Raw genomic sequence first — 17,819 nt, 5'->3', positions numbered from 1 at the left:
GCTGAGTCAGTTGGTTTAAATAGAGGAAAATCTGGCAAGTACGAATAAGAACGAAATGCTGTACATTGCGCACCGGATGGAGGTGGAGCGGATACGGTACGGAGAAGCGGCTGTCGGCGGGGGAGCTTCAGTTTGCGACGGATTTCTACAAGAGTCAGATGGCGGTGCGGCACATGCCGCGAAGCTTCCAGGACGATGAGACCTTCCGCAAGGTGGTGCCAAACCTTGACAGCCACGTGTTTGTGCGGGCGAAGGAGAACGAAGCGAAGTTTTCGATTAGTGCGGACCATGAGACGATTAATGTGGCGGCGGGGTCGGTGCACATGTTCAAATATAGGGACGTGGAACCGCTCGTGTTGGAGGATTGTGGAGTTGATTTAGGTGTTTTAAATAGAGGTTTAAAAAATACGGTCCGGTAACTGTTGCTTCCGGAACCACAAATGCAACATCCGCTAGATGAAGCAGGAGGCTAAAGTGTAATCCTGAAAGCGCGTCGTTCTGCGGATGGCCCTGAAGTCGGATCTGCTGCTGATGACCGGTCCTTTGCCCTGAACAGCTGTCTGGTTCGTCGTGTCTCGCAGAACTACGTCATTGCGACCAAGACTCGCGTCGATCTGCGCAAAGTCAATATCCCGAAGCACATCATCGACGGCCACTTTCGTCGGGCATGCAAGAAAACCAGCCACATTGAGAAGGACATCTTCAAAAGGAACGTGCCGTCGGAGCAGCGCAAGGCCGACCAGAAGAACGTCGACGAGGAGGTCCTGAAGGCCATCAAGGTACACCCAGATGCTAGAGGGATCCGCCGGTACCTCAGACGATGTTTTCCCTGTCATCGTAAGTATATTCTCTAAATGTTAAGCCTTCAAAGGATTATGCTAAAGAGTTTAATCTTTTCTTTTAGGTCATGTGCAGCCCCAGTCTGAGAATTTCGCGGGTCAACGGAGACTCTGCAGCACAAACAACCCAAATGCATCATTGGGTAAGTACATTCCGTATTGCAAAAATCACCAGATGAGATTTAATTTCCACTACAAAAATTGCTTTTGTGAATTCAATTTTGCCCCGTTGAATCTAGATTTCGATTCTATTTTCAAACACTTTTTGTATTGATAGTTGAGAGTTATACTTTTGCGAATTGTTTGGTGAACGTTCTTGAGTATTAAAACATGTTTGTATAATGCTCAATTTTGTTCAAAAAAGCAATCCAAAAGTATGCTATCCAAAGCAACGATCTACAAAAGCGTCTGAAAATTACATCGGATCTAGATTCAGCGAGGCAAAAAAAAATTTCGTTTGGGTAAATTTACGTTATTTTCATCGGAAATTTACAGGATTGCGAAAAAAATTTCTTAGGCACATTTACGTCGGATGAAACGTAAATTTCCAATGAAATTAATGTAAATTAGCATCATTAATGACGTGCACTTTTGGTACATCATAAATGATGTAAATTTACCGGAATTTTTTTTTCTGTGTACCCAGTGAGAATTTTGGCTTGATCTCGCTGGGTTTTTAAATGATTTTTTGGATCCCTGTCTGTTAGTTGCAATACTAAAGTGGATTATTACATTTAAAACTACTAAAATAATACAACTACATAGTTCCAAAAAATAGAGCACGCAATGTAAACAATAACAAACACGTTTTGTTTGGCTGATCATTCTGTGCATTGTTCCAATGTTTGGTTGAATTTGGTTGCTGGATTCCCGAGTTACAGTGATTACAAATGTTTACGGGAGTCAGGCATGCACGTGTGTCAAACGTGTTCTTATCTGAAATCCTTTTGGTCAGCTGTCGCATTTACAGCATTATAAGGGTGTGTCAAAACAGTATGACAAGATTAAAACTTCTAGGATTCCTTTGAATGAAATTTGTATTTGCCATGAAGTACAACTATTTTCCTGAAAATAATTGTTTAAGGATTCACTCATCGTATTTATCCAGCTCGGCAGAACCTTCATAAAAAAAAATTAATAAATAATAAATTCAACTCATAAATTGCTATTAGGTCCTTTTTGGTGGTGGGACCTGATTAGAACCGAGTCCGCTGTTATACAGCAATTCCTCACGATAAAAAAACGAAGTTGACTTTATAGCTGTCGGCCACCATTGCTAGTACCAACCACTAGTGGCTTCCTTTTAACTACAAGGACTTCGCCGCCCTGGGCTCCTAAGTGTTTGAGTACGGCACGGAGCGACGGCGCCGGATACCCATATTTACACAAAGAATTTTTAGAGCGCCCGCCGCGGGATTCAAACCAGTGACCTCTGGATTGTGAGTCCAGTGCGCGGTCCGATTGACCCACACGGGCAGGACACCCCACGAAAACAGCATGGAAAAAAACAAAAGTGCTCGGATCGGGCTGAAAATTTTTCTGGCCGAAATAATCAGACCCTTTTTTTTTTGTTTGGCCATTAGGGTGACCTACGCCGTGTTAGGTTGGTCTGAAAAATGGCCATTTTCGTCTATTTTCGCAAAAACCACTTTTTTCGAAAAATCATAACTCCTCGCCATTTCAACCGATTTCAATTTTCTTATACGCAAATGTAAGGTGATAAGTTGGCCTTTCAAAGAATAATGGGAAGATGTTTCAAAAATCTAGCCTAACATATTAAAAGGGCGTATGAAACTTTAAAATGCCGTATTTGGCAAAAATGATCATTTTTCAGGCGTAGGTGACCCTAATGGCAAAACAGAAAAACACGGGTCTAATTATTTCGGCCAGGGAACCCTTAGGAACAAATTTAGCCCGATCCGAGCATTATTGTTTTTTTTGTATTAAGTTATGTTTAGAAATAACGAGAGTGTATCGTTTTTTAAAGGAATAAAAATAAGATTCGAATAAATCAAGAATTTTTTTGACATGGATATTTTTTTCAGATTTCCAAGCAATCATTGTAGTTTGACTGATCATATTCCTACCCTTCCCATTAGACTGGCATATAATCCCTGATCCTGATTTTCGATCAATTGTTGTAGCCATACACCGCATTTAAAGTGGTTTTGCATGGGAAAAGCTCCATTTTCCGTGCAAGGTTATACTATCCATTCCTCTGGGCCGACAGTAAATGGATTTCCCAGTACGATTAGAAAGGTTACTGCCACCCTGAGTTTATCCAGCGCAGAGAAACCAAATAAAAGATGAATAATTGATGCAATTGCGACGCTCCAAAAGCACATGTGTAAATAAGCACAGCATACAAACAAACAAACAAACGAAAAACCGGAATGAAAATGTGCTGACACTTTGGCTGGGTTTCCGCAATGAATTTTCTGTTTGGGGAGTGATAAAGAATCGGTAATGATATTTTCTCTGAGAAGAAAAGTTTCGTTCTCTTTTGAATATTACATGATAACACTGGATTCGAACTCATGACTTCTGGATCGCTGCTGGAGCATGCCGTACACGGAGAACTTCAAGCGCCCGAAAGTAAATCCCGTCTATATTTGGACTTACATGTGCCAGACGCTCACCATTATTACAATTTTCTTTGCCGCCCACGCACCGCCGAACGAGAGTTCCGGGACGCATATCTGCGGCATATCTTTGCCGGCGTCGATTAAGTAGATAAACCCCGGCCGCCGCATACTTTCGTTACGATGCTGTGGGGACTTGCCAGAGTTGTATTTTGGACAATTTTGTGGTTCAACCCTTTTTCAGCTTCGCTTGTTGGCAAGCGCTTGGCATTCCAAAAGCACGGAGGTTTGTTCTTTTATTCTCCTTCAAATCTGCATACTTGCCTGAATTACTTCAGATGGTTATCTTCTGAGCTTGGATGTTGGAGTACAAGGCGAATTATGCTTTAATCTTGGGTCGGTAAAGCCACCGGTATGTTCCGGTGGCTGTTTTGAAATGTAATGGAGGCTTTTTATTTTATTTTGTAGGATGAAACCTTTTTTTTAAACTTCAGCTCATGCGTAAGAAAATGAAATTTAATGCGAAATTGGATGAATTTCTCGATTAGAATATTGGGCGATTCTCCACCAACTCACAGCGCAGTTGTTTTAAATGAAAAAACGTTTCTTAATCCACCATTAGGTGGTTGGTGCCTTCCTCACATTTACAAAGTAATAATGAAAATAAGTTTATGAAAAAATATATACCTGATACAGGTTTTTCCAGAAAACATGCAGACTCTCATTTGAAGCTATGTGGCAACCGGGCGTTTCGCATCTGGCGCAACTCTCGCACGTAAACAAAAAGACCCGGCCTTTTGAGGTTATGCAAAAAAATCATCCTTTTTTGTAAATAAAAAAAATCTTTTTCTTAGCATAACTTTTTAAATACTTTACTAAACAGAATAAATTTTAATAGGTTCTTATGGGACCTCAAAATGAATCAAATAAGGAAATAAGTGTGGAAAATAAATCATGTCTACACACATCCCCACAGACATTTGTTTCTGAGTCGATACCGACCGGGATTTGCTTGTGAGGCAGAAGCCGTAACCATGCCGATTATCAGACATGCCGAATTTTTTATCGGGAAAAACACACCGTTATAGAGATTCGAAAAGAACATTAAATTTCCCATAAAATGACATGTGTCAATTTTTTTTATAGTTAAGTAACAAATGGCAGAATTTTTGAAACTTTTTCTGTATTTTTACCAATGAAAAATATGTTTTTTTTTTCGCATTCTGAGTACGTCAAATCAAGAAATCAAGCTTCCAATTTTACATAAGGGACTTTGACAAAAAAATTCCAAACCGTCATTTTTTTCGCATGTTCAAAAATGAAAAAATTCGTGCTGCCCCGCTGTGAGGAGATATCATGTTAATAAGCAAAAAAATATTCACGATTTACATTTGAAAAGAGCCAAATAATTCGATTGAATCCCCTTTGTAATGTAAGTCGTTTAAGTTGTCTCTTAAGTTGTCATAACTTGAGACAGGGTTGCCAGATCTTCTATGTTTTGGACTCGTCTTTTGATTACCTAACATACTGAGACAGGGCATTAAAAAATACATTTTCATCAATTAACAAAACAAATTTGAAGACATTTGGTAGTACTATTTGTGATATATAGCTAATTGAAGATAGCAGTTTTAAAGAACCGGTGCCACTATATCTCAACACTGTTTTGACCAAATCGGCTCAAAATGTTGGTGAAGACTCGATAAACTGGTCCCGTGTGCATGAATAAGACCGATTTTCAATTTGGTTTCATTTGATAAAAAAGAAAAAATAATTTTGTATTTTTTTTAAACACGAAATTCTAAAATCGGGCTTCGTCGTGCACATAGGATATGTCTTGCGAGTCTTCACCCAAAATTTCAGCCAATTTGGTCCATCCCATCTCGAGATTTCGGGGCACCCGTAAATCAACTCGGTATTCAGAGAAAAACGCTTACAAAGTTACAAAGTTTGCTTTGTGCCTGGCAAAATTTTGAGCTTAAATCGTCTCTTACTCTGTTTGATCTTGAAATATCATGGAGTTTTTTGAGATAACGGAAATTTCTTCAGATTTTTTCAAACTGAATCCAAATGAGTAGGAAAATAACGAAGAGTATCTTAAAGGTGGGATCCGTGGTGTAGGGGTAAGCGTGGTTGCCACTCACGCAGTCGGCTTGGGTTCGATCCCAGACGGTCCCGGTGGCATTTTTCGAGACGAGATTTGAGCACAAAATATAAACAAATTCGTTTTGTTTAGCTAGACGTTCTGTGAATGTTAAATTGTGACGCATTGGATGTTGTGGATCAAAGTATTCATTTGACCCAAAATGCACATGCGACGGAATAGCACAACCACGACAAAGTGCTGTTTAGTAGTGTTCAGAATATAAGAAAATTCTTTAAAATTAATATTTAACCAAGAAACGATGAGTTCATTTACTCAGTATTTCTTCGTCCTCAGTTTAGTAAAACTAATCTTGAGTTTTTAAGCCAGCATATTTCAAAGGGGAACCTCTATAAAAAATACATTTCAGAAGATAAAGAGAGTTCAACTTGTAAAGAACCCTTCTAAAACTCTGATAATACATTTCATCTTTCATTTATTCGACGAATCACCATCGCCATGCTCTTGAGTTTCCAACTCGGGCAGCAATATCAAAATATTTCGCCCGCCCCTTAACCTAGTTTTCACGGAATGGAATACCAACTGATGGTGCTAATCAAATTGTGTTCTCTTCTCTGTGCATTTTGCAGGTCCTGTACATGCACATTGCTGGCGTGGAGAAGCTCCCCCTCAGCACGACCGGATCGCCGCTGCTGATTCGGTGCAAAACATTCCTCTCGATCACGTTCGTCATTCCGAAGGAACGTGAGTGCCATGACGTGTACACGACGCTGATGAAGCTGTACCAGCCGGTCAACATCAAGAATCTCTACTGCTTCCAGTACACGACGGCAACGAAGGATCTGCCCAAGTCGGCTGGCTGGGATTACTTTAAGCTGGAGAATGAGTTCCGGCGGATGCGCGCCCCGAACGACCAGTGGGCACCGTGTGTGCTGAACCAGAACTACGAGCTGTGTGACACGTATTCGCAGCAGTTGTACGTGCCGGTGGAGGCTAGCACCGCAATGCTGCTGGGGAGTTCCCGCTTCCGGTCCAAGGGGCGCCTGCCGGTGTTGACCTACTTGCACTCGAACCGGGCGTCCATTTGCCGGTGCAGCCAGCCCCTGTCTGGATTTAGCGCCCGCTGTCTTGAGGACGAACAAATGCTCGAGGCCATCCGGCGAACCAATTCCAACTGTGGATTTATGTACGTCGTCGACACCAGACCAAGGGTAAGTTGTTGTCGTGTCCACTTGTATAGTTTTAAAATTCCACCCAGCCACCTCTTCCCATCTTCCCATGTCGTCAATTTCCTGCAGCACATGTTTTGTAGATTGGCATCAGCAGCATGCAACCCTGTCAGAGGTCCCCAAACAACCTATAATCGCCCCATTTCCCCCCTTTCAGATTAACGCGATGGCCAACCGGGCCGCCGGCAAAGGCTACGAAAACGAGGCAAACTACGAGAACATCAAGTTCCAGTTTCTTGGCATCGAAAACATCCACACGATGCGGACCAGCCTGCAGAAGGTGATTGAGTGTAAGTGTGTGGTGACGGCGGTTTCCAACCAACTCATTCTCTGATGGCACTTTTGTCCGTTGTTGTTGTTTCTTTCCGTGCAGGCTGCGAGCAAAAATCACCCACGATGAATAGCTTCCTGGGCGCGCTCGAGTCTTCCGGCTGGCTCAAGCACATTCGGTCGATACTGGATACCTCCAGGTAAGGCATTAGCATTAGAGCGAAAGTGTGTGTGTTTGTGTATAAGTTGATTGAATTTGATGGAATATGATGGCTTGGGAATGGGAGGGTGAGTGCTTGATGGTTGTCGGATGCATAAATTTTAATTAACTTTTGAACTTCAAGATAATGCGCATTGGAAGCAATTTGCTTGTTTCCGTAGTTTTACTAATAGGTTAATGTTTGGTCATTGTAGAAACAGATATTAGGAGATTTTTCTTTTTTAAATTAAATGAAATTGAAAATGAAAAATTGCATTAAAAAGCTTTATTGCGAAATATTTAAAAAATGAAATGAAATACATCTATTGGAATGGCACAGATACTTGATTTTGTGATAAATCCTTGGACCAATTATGCCAAACGTCCTTCTCGAAAGCCCGTTATGCCAAATGGAGTACACCCGATTTTAGCTGTCTTGGATGCAAATGAAAGGTGATTAGTTGGGATTTCGAAGAAAGATAGTTTCAAGACTCACAAATCAAGCCTACCATTTGAAAAGGTCGTATGGAACTTTTGACAGTTTCTGGACCAAAAGGCTATGTCTGAAAATATTTTTATCGGATTCCTTGGAGAAATTTACGTAACATACTCAAAAATGGGAGGTGTTCATTTGCATAATTCCGAGAGAAGATTTTTTGAAAATAAAACTGCGATTCAGTGGAAAAATTCAACTGTTTCACTAAAACTGCGATAACTTAAAAATTTCAACGATGACGTATACTTTTTGGGTAATTTTTTTTTTGTAATTGGAAGAGGGTACTTTCGGTACCCAAAAATGTTTTTCAAAATTATCGCAGTTTTAGTGAAAAAATTTGAATTTTTTGGGATTTTTTTTTAATTTTTTTCAAACGTAAGGCTAGATTTTTTGAGTTCTTTACTATTTTGCCTTGAATGTCCAAATAATCACTTTTAATTTGCATTAACGAGAGCTAAAATCAATTAAAATGGTTTTTTTAACCGCCCTAACACACCTACGTCGTCTAATGACTAATGACCGAACAAAAAAATACAGGTTTAATTATTTCGGCCAAAGGACCTCAACTTCAATTGAGCCAAATCGAAGCACTTTATTTTTTATTTGATTAGCTTTTGATATGGAACTGCTGTTTACCTTTACTTAATATTGTTTGAAAAATTGTATATGTAATTACGGATCTGTTTCCGTCGATAACTGTTGTTCAATTGATTGATTCCCCAACAATTGAATTCAAATGCAACTTCTCTCCCTTCTATCTCCCAGCTTCATCGCCAACGCCGTGGACAAGGGCATTTCCGTTGTCGTGCACTGCTCGGATGGGTGGGATCGAACCGCTCAAGTTTGCTCTCTGGCCGCTCTGATGCTGGATCCGTACTACCGCACCATCAAAGGATTTCAGGTAGCGTACTTAATCGATGAAACTGAAAATTTAAACGATCCTAAGGTTTTTCGTGTGTTTCAGGCTCTCATCGAAAAGGACTGGCTCGCCTTTGGGCACAAGTTTAGCGACCGCTGCGGTCACATCCAGAACGACCCGAAGGAGGTCTCGCCGGTGTTTACCCAGCTGCTGGACTGCACCTGGCAGTTGATGCAGCAGCGGAACGATGCGTTCGAGTTTAACGAGCGATTCCTGCTGATCCTGCATGATCACGTGATGTCGTGCCAGTTTGGTACGTTCGTTGGAAACTGCGAGAAGGACCGGCTGGATCTGCGGCTGGCGGAGAAGACGTTTTCGCTGTGGGGCTTCATGTCGAACCACTTGAACGAGTACATTAACCCGCTGTACCGCCCGGAAATGGACGAAACAATTCGGCCGAATTTGGCGCCGCAGTGCATCAAGTTTTGGCGCGGAATGTACAGCCGGTTCGAGAGTGGAATTCATCCGCGAGAACCGCTAGACGATTTGTTGATTGCCAGTAAGGACCACTCGACGTCGCTGGATGACCACGTGCAGCTTCTTACGAGGGTGAGTGGTTTTGTTGGGAGGATGTGAGCCGATATTTGACTTGCATGCAAGATTTGATTGTGTGCCATGCTTACTTTTGAAACACCATGCGTCTCCATGGCATACTATGAGTGAAATCGTTTGAATGGAAACGCATGGCTGTTCAAGAAATCGTGTTTTAACGACTATTCAATCCCACAGCGCATCAACAGCTTCAAGAACATGATCTCCAAGTCGGCGAAACGGCTCCAGGGTAACAAGTACGTGGATAATCGTGGCATCGAGGTTAACGACAACCGGTACAACTACGACAAGAGACTGAGCGAGCTATCCTGCGCGGACGACGATCACCCGTTAAAGACTTCCAACTTTTCCTTTTCCAACCTTGCTGTAAGAATGTCAATTTGTGAGTTAATTTCGTCAAGCTTGAACGTATTTCTCCCCGCAGACCACCGAGTACAACGAGAATAACGTGGACGTGGCCGCGGTAACGGACGAGATCAACTCGGTCGCGATCGACTGGAAGCCACTGCGCAGCGTGCCCAACTGCCCATCCTGCTCGATTCCGTTCGATCAGATCACCAAGAAGGTAGGTAGTGTTGCGTGCTCGTGCCCAAGCCCCAAAGCCCCGCCGCGCAATGCACATTAATGGCTAACGTACGTGTGTGTGTTTCCCCACTAAAGCAGAACCACTGTTGGAAGTGCGGCGAGGTGTTTTGCAGCCGGTGCATCGACAAAACCGCCGCCCTGCCCGGCCATGAAAGTGGCAACCCGGTGCCCGTCTGCCGGAACTGTTTCCGCGAGGTGCAGCAAGTTAGTCCGTAAGCCGTGATCAGGGTTTGAATGTAGCATTTCCTTCCTTCCTTATTTTATTGTGTACCTACTAGATGTGAATTCCTTTCGGTTGGCCCACCGGGACCGGCATGGCTAGGTTTTAAGTTGTTACAAACTGTTTTACACTTACACAACAATATACACATTTACACATCACGATTGAGTTCTCTCCCCAAATAGCTTTAATTTTTAGAAATATCAGCCAAGAAGAATTTTGTTAAATAGGTTAGCAAATAGGAAAGACATCCAGTTGAAGGCTGTTTTACACATAGCTTATGTTACTATATTTGTGAATGTGATACTACTTTGAATTTCAGCTTTTTGCTAAAAACAGAAAAAAAGAGACATAAACAACTATTCAAAAGCACGAATGCGCATGTGTGTTGGCGCTTTTGTATTGTGGATAAACCCAAGTCATATGACGCAAAAAAAAAAGAAATAAATGTATAAATTAGTCATCTCTAAAGGGCGCCCCAGCTGGTCAAAATATGCTACGCCGAGCACGCAAAAAGGCGACACCGTTTCACTATACTTATTCCTCAGCACATCTTTTAAATGAAAACATTAACAAATCATGCACAATGGCACGGTACACGCGGTGTTGGTAGTATATTTTGGAGTGGTAGCGCCAAGAATTAAAAGTTATAAACTTTGTGCAAAAATATGTAAAATTTGTTGCTAATACTGAAAAATGTTTTAAACTGAAATCATGAAAATCCATTGTATTGAAAATAAAAGAAAGTATTATATCTGGAACATAACATCTTTTCCTTAACCATTGAAAGAAATGCTACTTCTACTTATAAATAAAGTTTTTCTTCCCGATTTCTGCCTTCTCTACAGCAGTTCAAAGTACGCAACATCCGAGCGACAATTCCACGGCTATTTGCTGGTGTTACACGTTTGATGTACGAATATAAATACAAGGTTGATTACGTTTTTCAAAAAGTTCTCGGATCAAGTTTTAGTACGGTTCCCCTTGTAGGGCATGCCCATAGGGACTTTCATGCCAAATATCAGCTCATTTGGTTGTAAACTGGCTGCGCGCATCAGGGTTAAAGTTTACATGGGAATTACTATGGGAAATTGGAACTTTTTGTTCAAACGCTCCTACAGGTCTGGGAAAATCACGCGCCAACTTCTGGTATGGTCAGGCCAATGGGTAATGGTCTGGAGAACACTTTTCCCGAAGAGAGCATATGGATTCGTTGTCCCAAGACCTGGCGCATCGGCAAACAATCCGATGTCTCCGGAATCAACGGTTTTCCCTCAAAAAGCATCAAATTTTCCTTAGCATGCTATGAAAGCTTGATGAACACCGCGACGCCATATGTCAGACAGCTACCACGTGGTTGAAATATTTGCAAAAAAAAATACAAATTTGCTTTGCAAAGATTTTGAATTCGACTAAATAATATCAGGATTACTCGAAATGATCATTTTCTACTTAAAAGCAGGTTTGCAATTAAATATTCCAGCCGTTTCTCACCCACGTGGTAGCTGTCTGACATATGGCGTCGCGGTGTTCATCAAGCTTTCATAGTATGCTAAGGAAAATTTAATGCTTTTTGAGGGAAAACCGTTGATTCCGGAGACATCGGATTGTTTGCCGATGCGCCAGGTCTATGGACAACGAATCCATATGCTCTCTTCGGGAAAAGTGTTCTCCAGACCATTCCCCATAGGCCTGACAATACCAGAATTTGGCGCGTGATTTTCCCAGACCTATAGGAGCGTTTGAACAAAAAGTTCCAATTTCCCATAGTAATTCCCATGTAAACTTTAACCCTGATACGCGCAGCCAGTTTACAACCAAATGAGCTGATATTTGGCATGAAAGTCCCTATGGGCATGCCCTACAAGGGTAACCATACTAAAACTTGATCCGAGAACTTTTTGAAAAACGTACCCACCCTAATAAATACCCTACTCTGTTCTCTCTTCCTAAGTTTGCCTCATTTTTTAAATCATAACTATTCTTGTTTTATTTTTTTTTTTAATTGCTAAAAACTTGATAAATTTTCTGATAGTTATATATTCAACATAGCGTTTATTTTTCAATGAATAATCAAATATGTCTGTTTTGAAATCTTTGAAAATTTTGATACCACTGATCTAAAAATGTAAAAAAAATAACATAAAAAATGTGTGTATGAATTTCAAGATATTTCTGATTTTTTGGCTGTTGTAGAATCGTGTTTTGTGGTATTTTTTCTTTTTGATGAATCTTGAATTTTAAAACAAAGATTTTTTCAAATTCAGAAATAAATAAATATTTAAAATAACACCTAATACAACAACATCAAAAACAATGCCAAATATTTAAAACAAAAAATCCCTTCGAAAGGGCCTTAAAATTATCTGAACAAATAGTAATTTATGTCAACATGTTTCGAAAAGTAGTTTTTATTTAGCACGTCACCAAATTTTTGAAATGCAATTTCCCTTTGGAATGAAATTACAGCCGTTTGGTTTCGGCAACTAAAACATATATTTTTCTAATGGAATTCAAGTTTCAATTCAACTAGAGACGCACTCTATACCAAATTGTCAATCTCAAATCATTTGTAAATTATTGATGATGTATTATTTCTATGAAATATTCAACATTTATTGTCTGATCAATTTCGGAATATTTTGCATAAGAGCGAATCTATAATTTATATTTTTCGATTAGGCTCAAACTTCGTAGTGGCCTTCCCCATGACCAAAGAGGCCATTTTGTGTCATTGGTTCACCCACTCAGTTTTTGCAGCTGCCTATATAGAAATGGTACGAAAGGCAAAATTAGGTATTGATGAGGACTATTCAGGAAAAAAAGTTAAATAAATAAAAATGCTGATAAATTAAATTTTCTGAAGCTTTTTCCGAAACACATTTTTTTCTAAATATCATCAAAATTATTATTCAAACATTACATTTGTATTAAAAAAAAACTTGTAAAATCAGCTGTAAAAAATAAAAAATAGTATATAACCCTTATTTAATTATTTTTAATATTAAATGCTCGAATTTTGAATTTCGGAACCACAGATCGGAAAAATGATTTTAAACTTTTTATGTGACCGATAGAGTTTAGCAAAAATGACTTTTTGGCGGGCATTCAGGGTTTTGTTCCACTGGGCATACTGAGCCCAAATCCCAAATATGAGCTTGGTTGGACGTAAAAGGAGCTGGCGCTCTGCATTTGAATTTTAAATGGGATTTAACTCGTAAAAAGATATTTTTTTTTTAAATGTCAATTTTTAAGGCACTTTTGCGACTGAAGCGTTTATGTTCAACATCACTGGCGCATCTTTTGGTACATATAATATTGAAGTTTGGAGTCCCCAGGAGCTTGGTATAGACCTTCAAAGTTTGGCGCTTTTTCGAAAAATCAACAAAAACGTGGCCAAAGTGCCTCAAAAATTGATATTCAAAAAAAAATATCTTTTTACGAGTTAAATCCCATTTAAAATTCAAATGCAGAGCGCCAGCTCCTTTTACGTCCAACCAAGCTCATATTTGGGATTTGGGCTCAGTATGCCCAGTGGAACAAAACCCTGAATGCCCGCCAAAAAGTCATTTTTGTTACATCCTAGTGACCAACTCCATTATTTGTAATAAAAAAAAAGATTTTTACAAACTTTATGTGCACAGTTGTTCACTTTTATAATTTAAATCCAACTAAGCAAATCGTTTTTCATGGATTTCCTTGCTAATTTGCAATATAACAACGGCTTTGTGGTAAGTCCTGGAACTTTAAAAGCACCTGCATCACGCCAACTCTCTTCGCCTGTGACATTAAATTGATTTCCCAAACAGCCCAACGGTTTCCCCCGTCCGCGAGAAAATGCGCTCCCACAAAGACGTAGGTTACAAAGTGCGTCAGACCGCTACACACTGCTTTGGTTATTTCGGTAAACACGGCTCGTGATGCAGGTTGGCTTAGTTATTTGCGCTGCCGTCTATTAATCTGCACTGTGAAAATTAGATTCTGCTCAAACCTGCGTTCGATGCACACTAAACCGGTTCGAGCCGGAATCGCAAATCGCAGCCTGTTGTGAAAATTGCCTCCAACAGAAGCAAATCGTCAGTTATCGGCTTAAGCAGGTAGTTGACTATATTTAGTTGGATTTGGGATTCAAAACTACAAATTTATGTCCAAGGGCACTGTGGCACGGAAATGGATGAAAAAACGTCAAGTAAACCAAAATTTGTGCTAACTATAAGCAAATTGAACGTAGGTGTGAAGCTCGTTTGTTGAACCAAATTGAAATAATTTGAAAGATATACATATTTTGTGTAGCTTGTTTTCAACTGGCTTTCAATTCTAATTCCGAATGTGTGATTTGTTTCTAGTTTCCTAATTTATTATTCAATAGCTCAAAATATATTCTACTGAAACACTAATCTACTGACATCGATACAGTTTCTCAGATAATATATTTCACAACGTTATGTGAATAAAACCTTTTTTCAATACGAATTCTATGCTAACAAAACCCAGTTAAATCTAGACCTTTAGCAATTAATCGCGAACGTATAATTAAATAATGAAATTATAACCTACTCTTCTTCACACTTTAAACATAAAACAAAAAGTGCAAATTGTGTCCACGTTCCCCATCCAAAAGCTGCGGGACAACAAAGAAGACACACCTTTATAAAAAAAAACATGTTTAATCCTTCATCACCTTGAGGCCAAATTCCAGAACGCAATTCAATTTTCACGAAATCAGGGTTAACATTGTTGTTTTGCCAGAGCTTTCGAGAAAAAAAATTGAAAATTTCTTCGACAAATATTTCGCACTTCCTCGCTTGGGCTCCATCATTATCTGCAACACATCACATCACATCAGTGCAAGGCACCGCCATCAACATCAACATCCTCAACAGGGAAATATTTTGATCCAATTTTATTGGCTCAAACAATCAACCACGAAAACGCTCCCACGTGCTAATCGGGCGCTAAAAAAATCCGGCGAATCCGAATTGGGCTGATCGAGCTGTAGCATAGCTTTGTTATTGTATCGAATTGGAAATTTCTCTCAAGAGATCGACAGGAATTCAAAATGTTATAAAAATGATAAAAATAAGCCAAAACGATGTCGGCAAATGGATTATTATTTTTTAAGCTGATTACTCTTGAAAGTTTTTTTTTATTCACAGGATTTTTTAGTACTACTCATACGCGACTGATTCCCATGTATGAAAACTAGTGTATATTATGTAAAATAATTCGGGGAATCGATAGGTGATAATTTTATCCACCGCACGAAACAGCAAAGGGTCAACTTGCCCCAATTCCCCATTTTCAACAATTTTTCTTAAATGTCGCTCTGTATTTAGAAAGCAGGATTGCGGCCATCCAAAATGCACTTAATTTATGTAAAAATGTCCCAGGAAGGCAGTAAAAATAACCACATGCACCGCAAAAAATCATCAAAGGCCCATTTAACCCCAATTCCACTATAAAAGCATTTTTGGACGTTTTCAGATGTTTGGTCAGATTTTAAAAATCTGAAAATACCTTTATCGGCAACAACCCTGGCGCAGAATAAACTGCCGTTTGCATAATTTTTATCTATTCATTGATATCAGTATAAATGTGTCAAACAATCATGTGCAAATAGTCATTTTTATGTGAATCAGATAATTTCTCTGATATAGTAGTTTATGCAACAAGTTGCAAAAAGAGGATTTTTTCAGCACGAGTCGTACATTTATCCAACGAGGTTCACCGAGTGTTGAAAAAATCAAGTTTTGCAACGAGCTCCATACAACATTTTTTGCAATTCTAAAAAACACACACTGAGTGAAATTTTATGTCAAATTTTCATGTATTTTGTCAATAAATCGTTTAAATCAAAAAAATGTTAAAAAGTAAAAATGTTAACAAGTGCTGAAAAGTTTAACTTTTCAGGACCCATTTGAGTGCTGAAAAGTAGGACTTTTCAGCATTTATTTTGAAAAGTGTTGCTATTCGATTCTGTTATTTTTGGTACAGAAAAGAAGGCTATTTCGTCGTTCAAGAATGACAGGAGAAGTAAGTAGTTTCACGACGGAATTGCAAAAAAGATATTTTCAGGTTTTTAAAATTTAATCTAACATTTGAAAACGTCCGAAAATGCTTTTATAACAAAATTGGGGTTCAATTGGCCCTGGATTTTATTTATTTTTTATTATTTTTGCGGTGCAAGTGGTTGTTTTTACTGGATTTTTGGGACATGTTTACATAAGATAAGTTCATTTTGGATGGCCGCATAAAACCTGCTTTCTAAATACAGAGCGACATTCAAGAAAATTGTTGAAAATGGGGAATTTGGAAAAAATGGAACCTTTGCCGTTTCGTGCGGTGGATATAATTATCACCAATCGATTCCCGGATGTTGTTTACCTAATAGACACTAGTTTTTATACATGGGAACTAGCCGCGTTTGATTAAATACGATTTTGGGTACGATTTCACCCACTGTGCGGGAATTTAAGCGGATTGCATAGTGCCATATTGAATTTTGCTGTATATAACTGTGATGACTTTTTTGTCCAGGTTGCCTAGGAGTTGAAAATTGGAAATGAAACTAATTCCACCAGAAACTATTTGATAACAAGTTAAACGACGGGGAAAGGTTCAACCCTTTTTGGTGAAAACAACGTCATCGGACTCGGTGCAAAAGTGGCTGACCGGGTTTATTAAGTCTGGTGCTCAATCCATTCGCTTGTGTGCTGATGGACTCAAAATTCTGCTACTTACCAAAAAGGATTACAACTACGTTCGGAATTTCTTGAACAACACAAATACTTTTAATACTACAGCCATGACGATCCAGGTAAACGGTCTTTCGAGGCCTGTACGACATGGATGTGATTGTGCTGAAAAAAGAGCTAAAAACTCTGAAGTTGAACGTGACCGAAGTCTTCAAGATGACGAGACACTACAAGGGCATCAAGTATCGTGATCAACTGTACCTGGTTCATCTCGAGAAAGGATCGACAACGCCGTCTGAGCTGAAAGCAGTTCGGGCAATTTTCAACATCATCGTGACTTGGGAACGTTATCGTCCAGTGCACCGTGACGTGACGCAATGTTCGAACTGCTTGTAGTTTGGACATGGTGGACGGAACTGTCATTGTGCAACCTGTGGAGGTGAGCACAAAACTCAAGCTTGCAACAAAATCAACGAGAACATCGAAGCCAAATGCTTCAATTGCGGTGGCGACCATTCGACCAAGAATCGGAGCTGCTCAAAGCGAGCTGAGTTTGTAAAAATTCGCACCAACCAAATCGTCGTAAAACACCACCAGCATTCACGGACGTGGATTTTCCTGCTTTGGCGTCACCAGGAGCGGGGTCTGTTCGAGTGGTTCCAAATCTGCAGCCATTGCCGTTGAATCAGCGGCAAAAAGTTGCTGAGAATACAACACCTCCTGGCTTCAGTCAGCAACCGAGGGAAAACCAACCAACATCAACAGGGGAAGGCAGTAGTGACCTGTTTTCACCACAAGAACTTCTGAACATTTTCATCTTGATGACAACAACACTGCGTGGTTGCAAAACTCGTCAGGAACAAGTAAGAACTCTTGGAGCATTCATCTTAGAATACAGTTCGTAGATTACTCGTTTTAATAATTTTGAATATTTCAATGAGTCATTTTTTTTAATTATAATTTAGAATTAATTTTAAAAGATTTTTTTCTCTTTTTAACCCAAATGTATTCTATGTATTCAATTCAAAATGTCTTGGTTAAGGCAAATTTTGACTGGTCCCAAAAGAATTTCGAAATGTTTTATTTTTTTACCGTATAGATTATTAGTTTCCAAAACATGTATTATTTG

At 39.6% G+C, this 17,819-nt stretch overlaps 1 protein-coding gene across 3 annotated transcripts in view; it reads left to right on the top strand.

The window, feature by feature from the left end:
* Nucleotides 1–10,756, top strand: part of LOC6030833 (myotubularin-related protein 8) — a 32,567-nt gene extending 21,811 nt beyond the window's left edge. For 2 of the 3 annotated variants that reach the window (XM_038260057.1, XM_038260056.1), the window contains exons 3-10: nt 6,155–6,736; nt 6,912–7,044; nt 7,128–7,224; nt 8,485–8,620; nt 8,684–9,187; nt 9,368–9,556; nt 9,615–9,755; nt 9,851–10,756. In XM_038260057.1, the coding sequence (XP_038115985.1) occupies nt 6,155–6,736; nt 6,912–7,044; nt 7,128–7,224; nt 8,485–8,620; nt 8,684–9,187; nt 9,368–9,556; nt 9,615–9,755; nt 9,851–9,991 (1,923 nt within the window). In that variant the 3' untranslated portion in view covers nt 9,992–10,756. The remainder of the gene's footprint in view (nt 1–6,154; nt 6,737–6,911; nt 7,045–7,127; nt 7,225–8,484; nt 8,621–8,683; nt 9,188–9,367; nt 9,557–9,614; nt 9,756–9,850) is intronic. The other variant, XM_001841624.2, reaches the window with a different exon arrangement.
* The last annotated feature ends 7,063 nt before the right edge of the window (nt 10,757–17,819 follow it).

This window comes from Culex quinquefasciatus, chromosome 3 (assembly GCF_015732765.1).
Source record: "Culex quinquefasciatus strain JHB chromosome 3, VPISU_Cqui_1.0_pri_paternal, whole genome shotgun sequence".
Classification (NCBI taxonomy): domain Eukaryota; kingdom Metazoa; phylum Arthropoda; class Insecta; order Diptera; family Culicidae; genus Culex; species Culex quinquefasciatus.
Note: the sequence above shows the minus strand (reverse complement) of the source record. Positions and strands in the feature narration are given on the sequence as shown.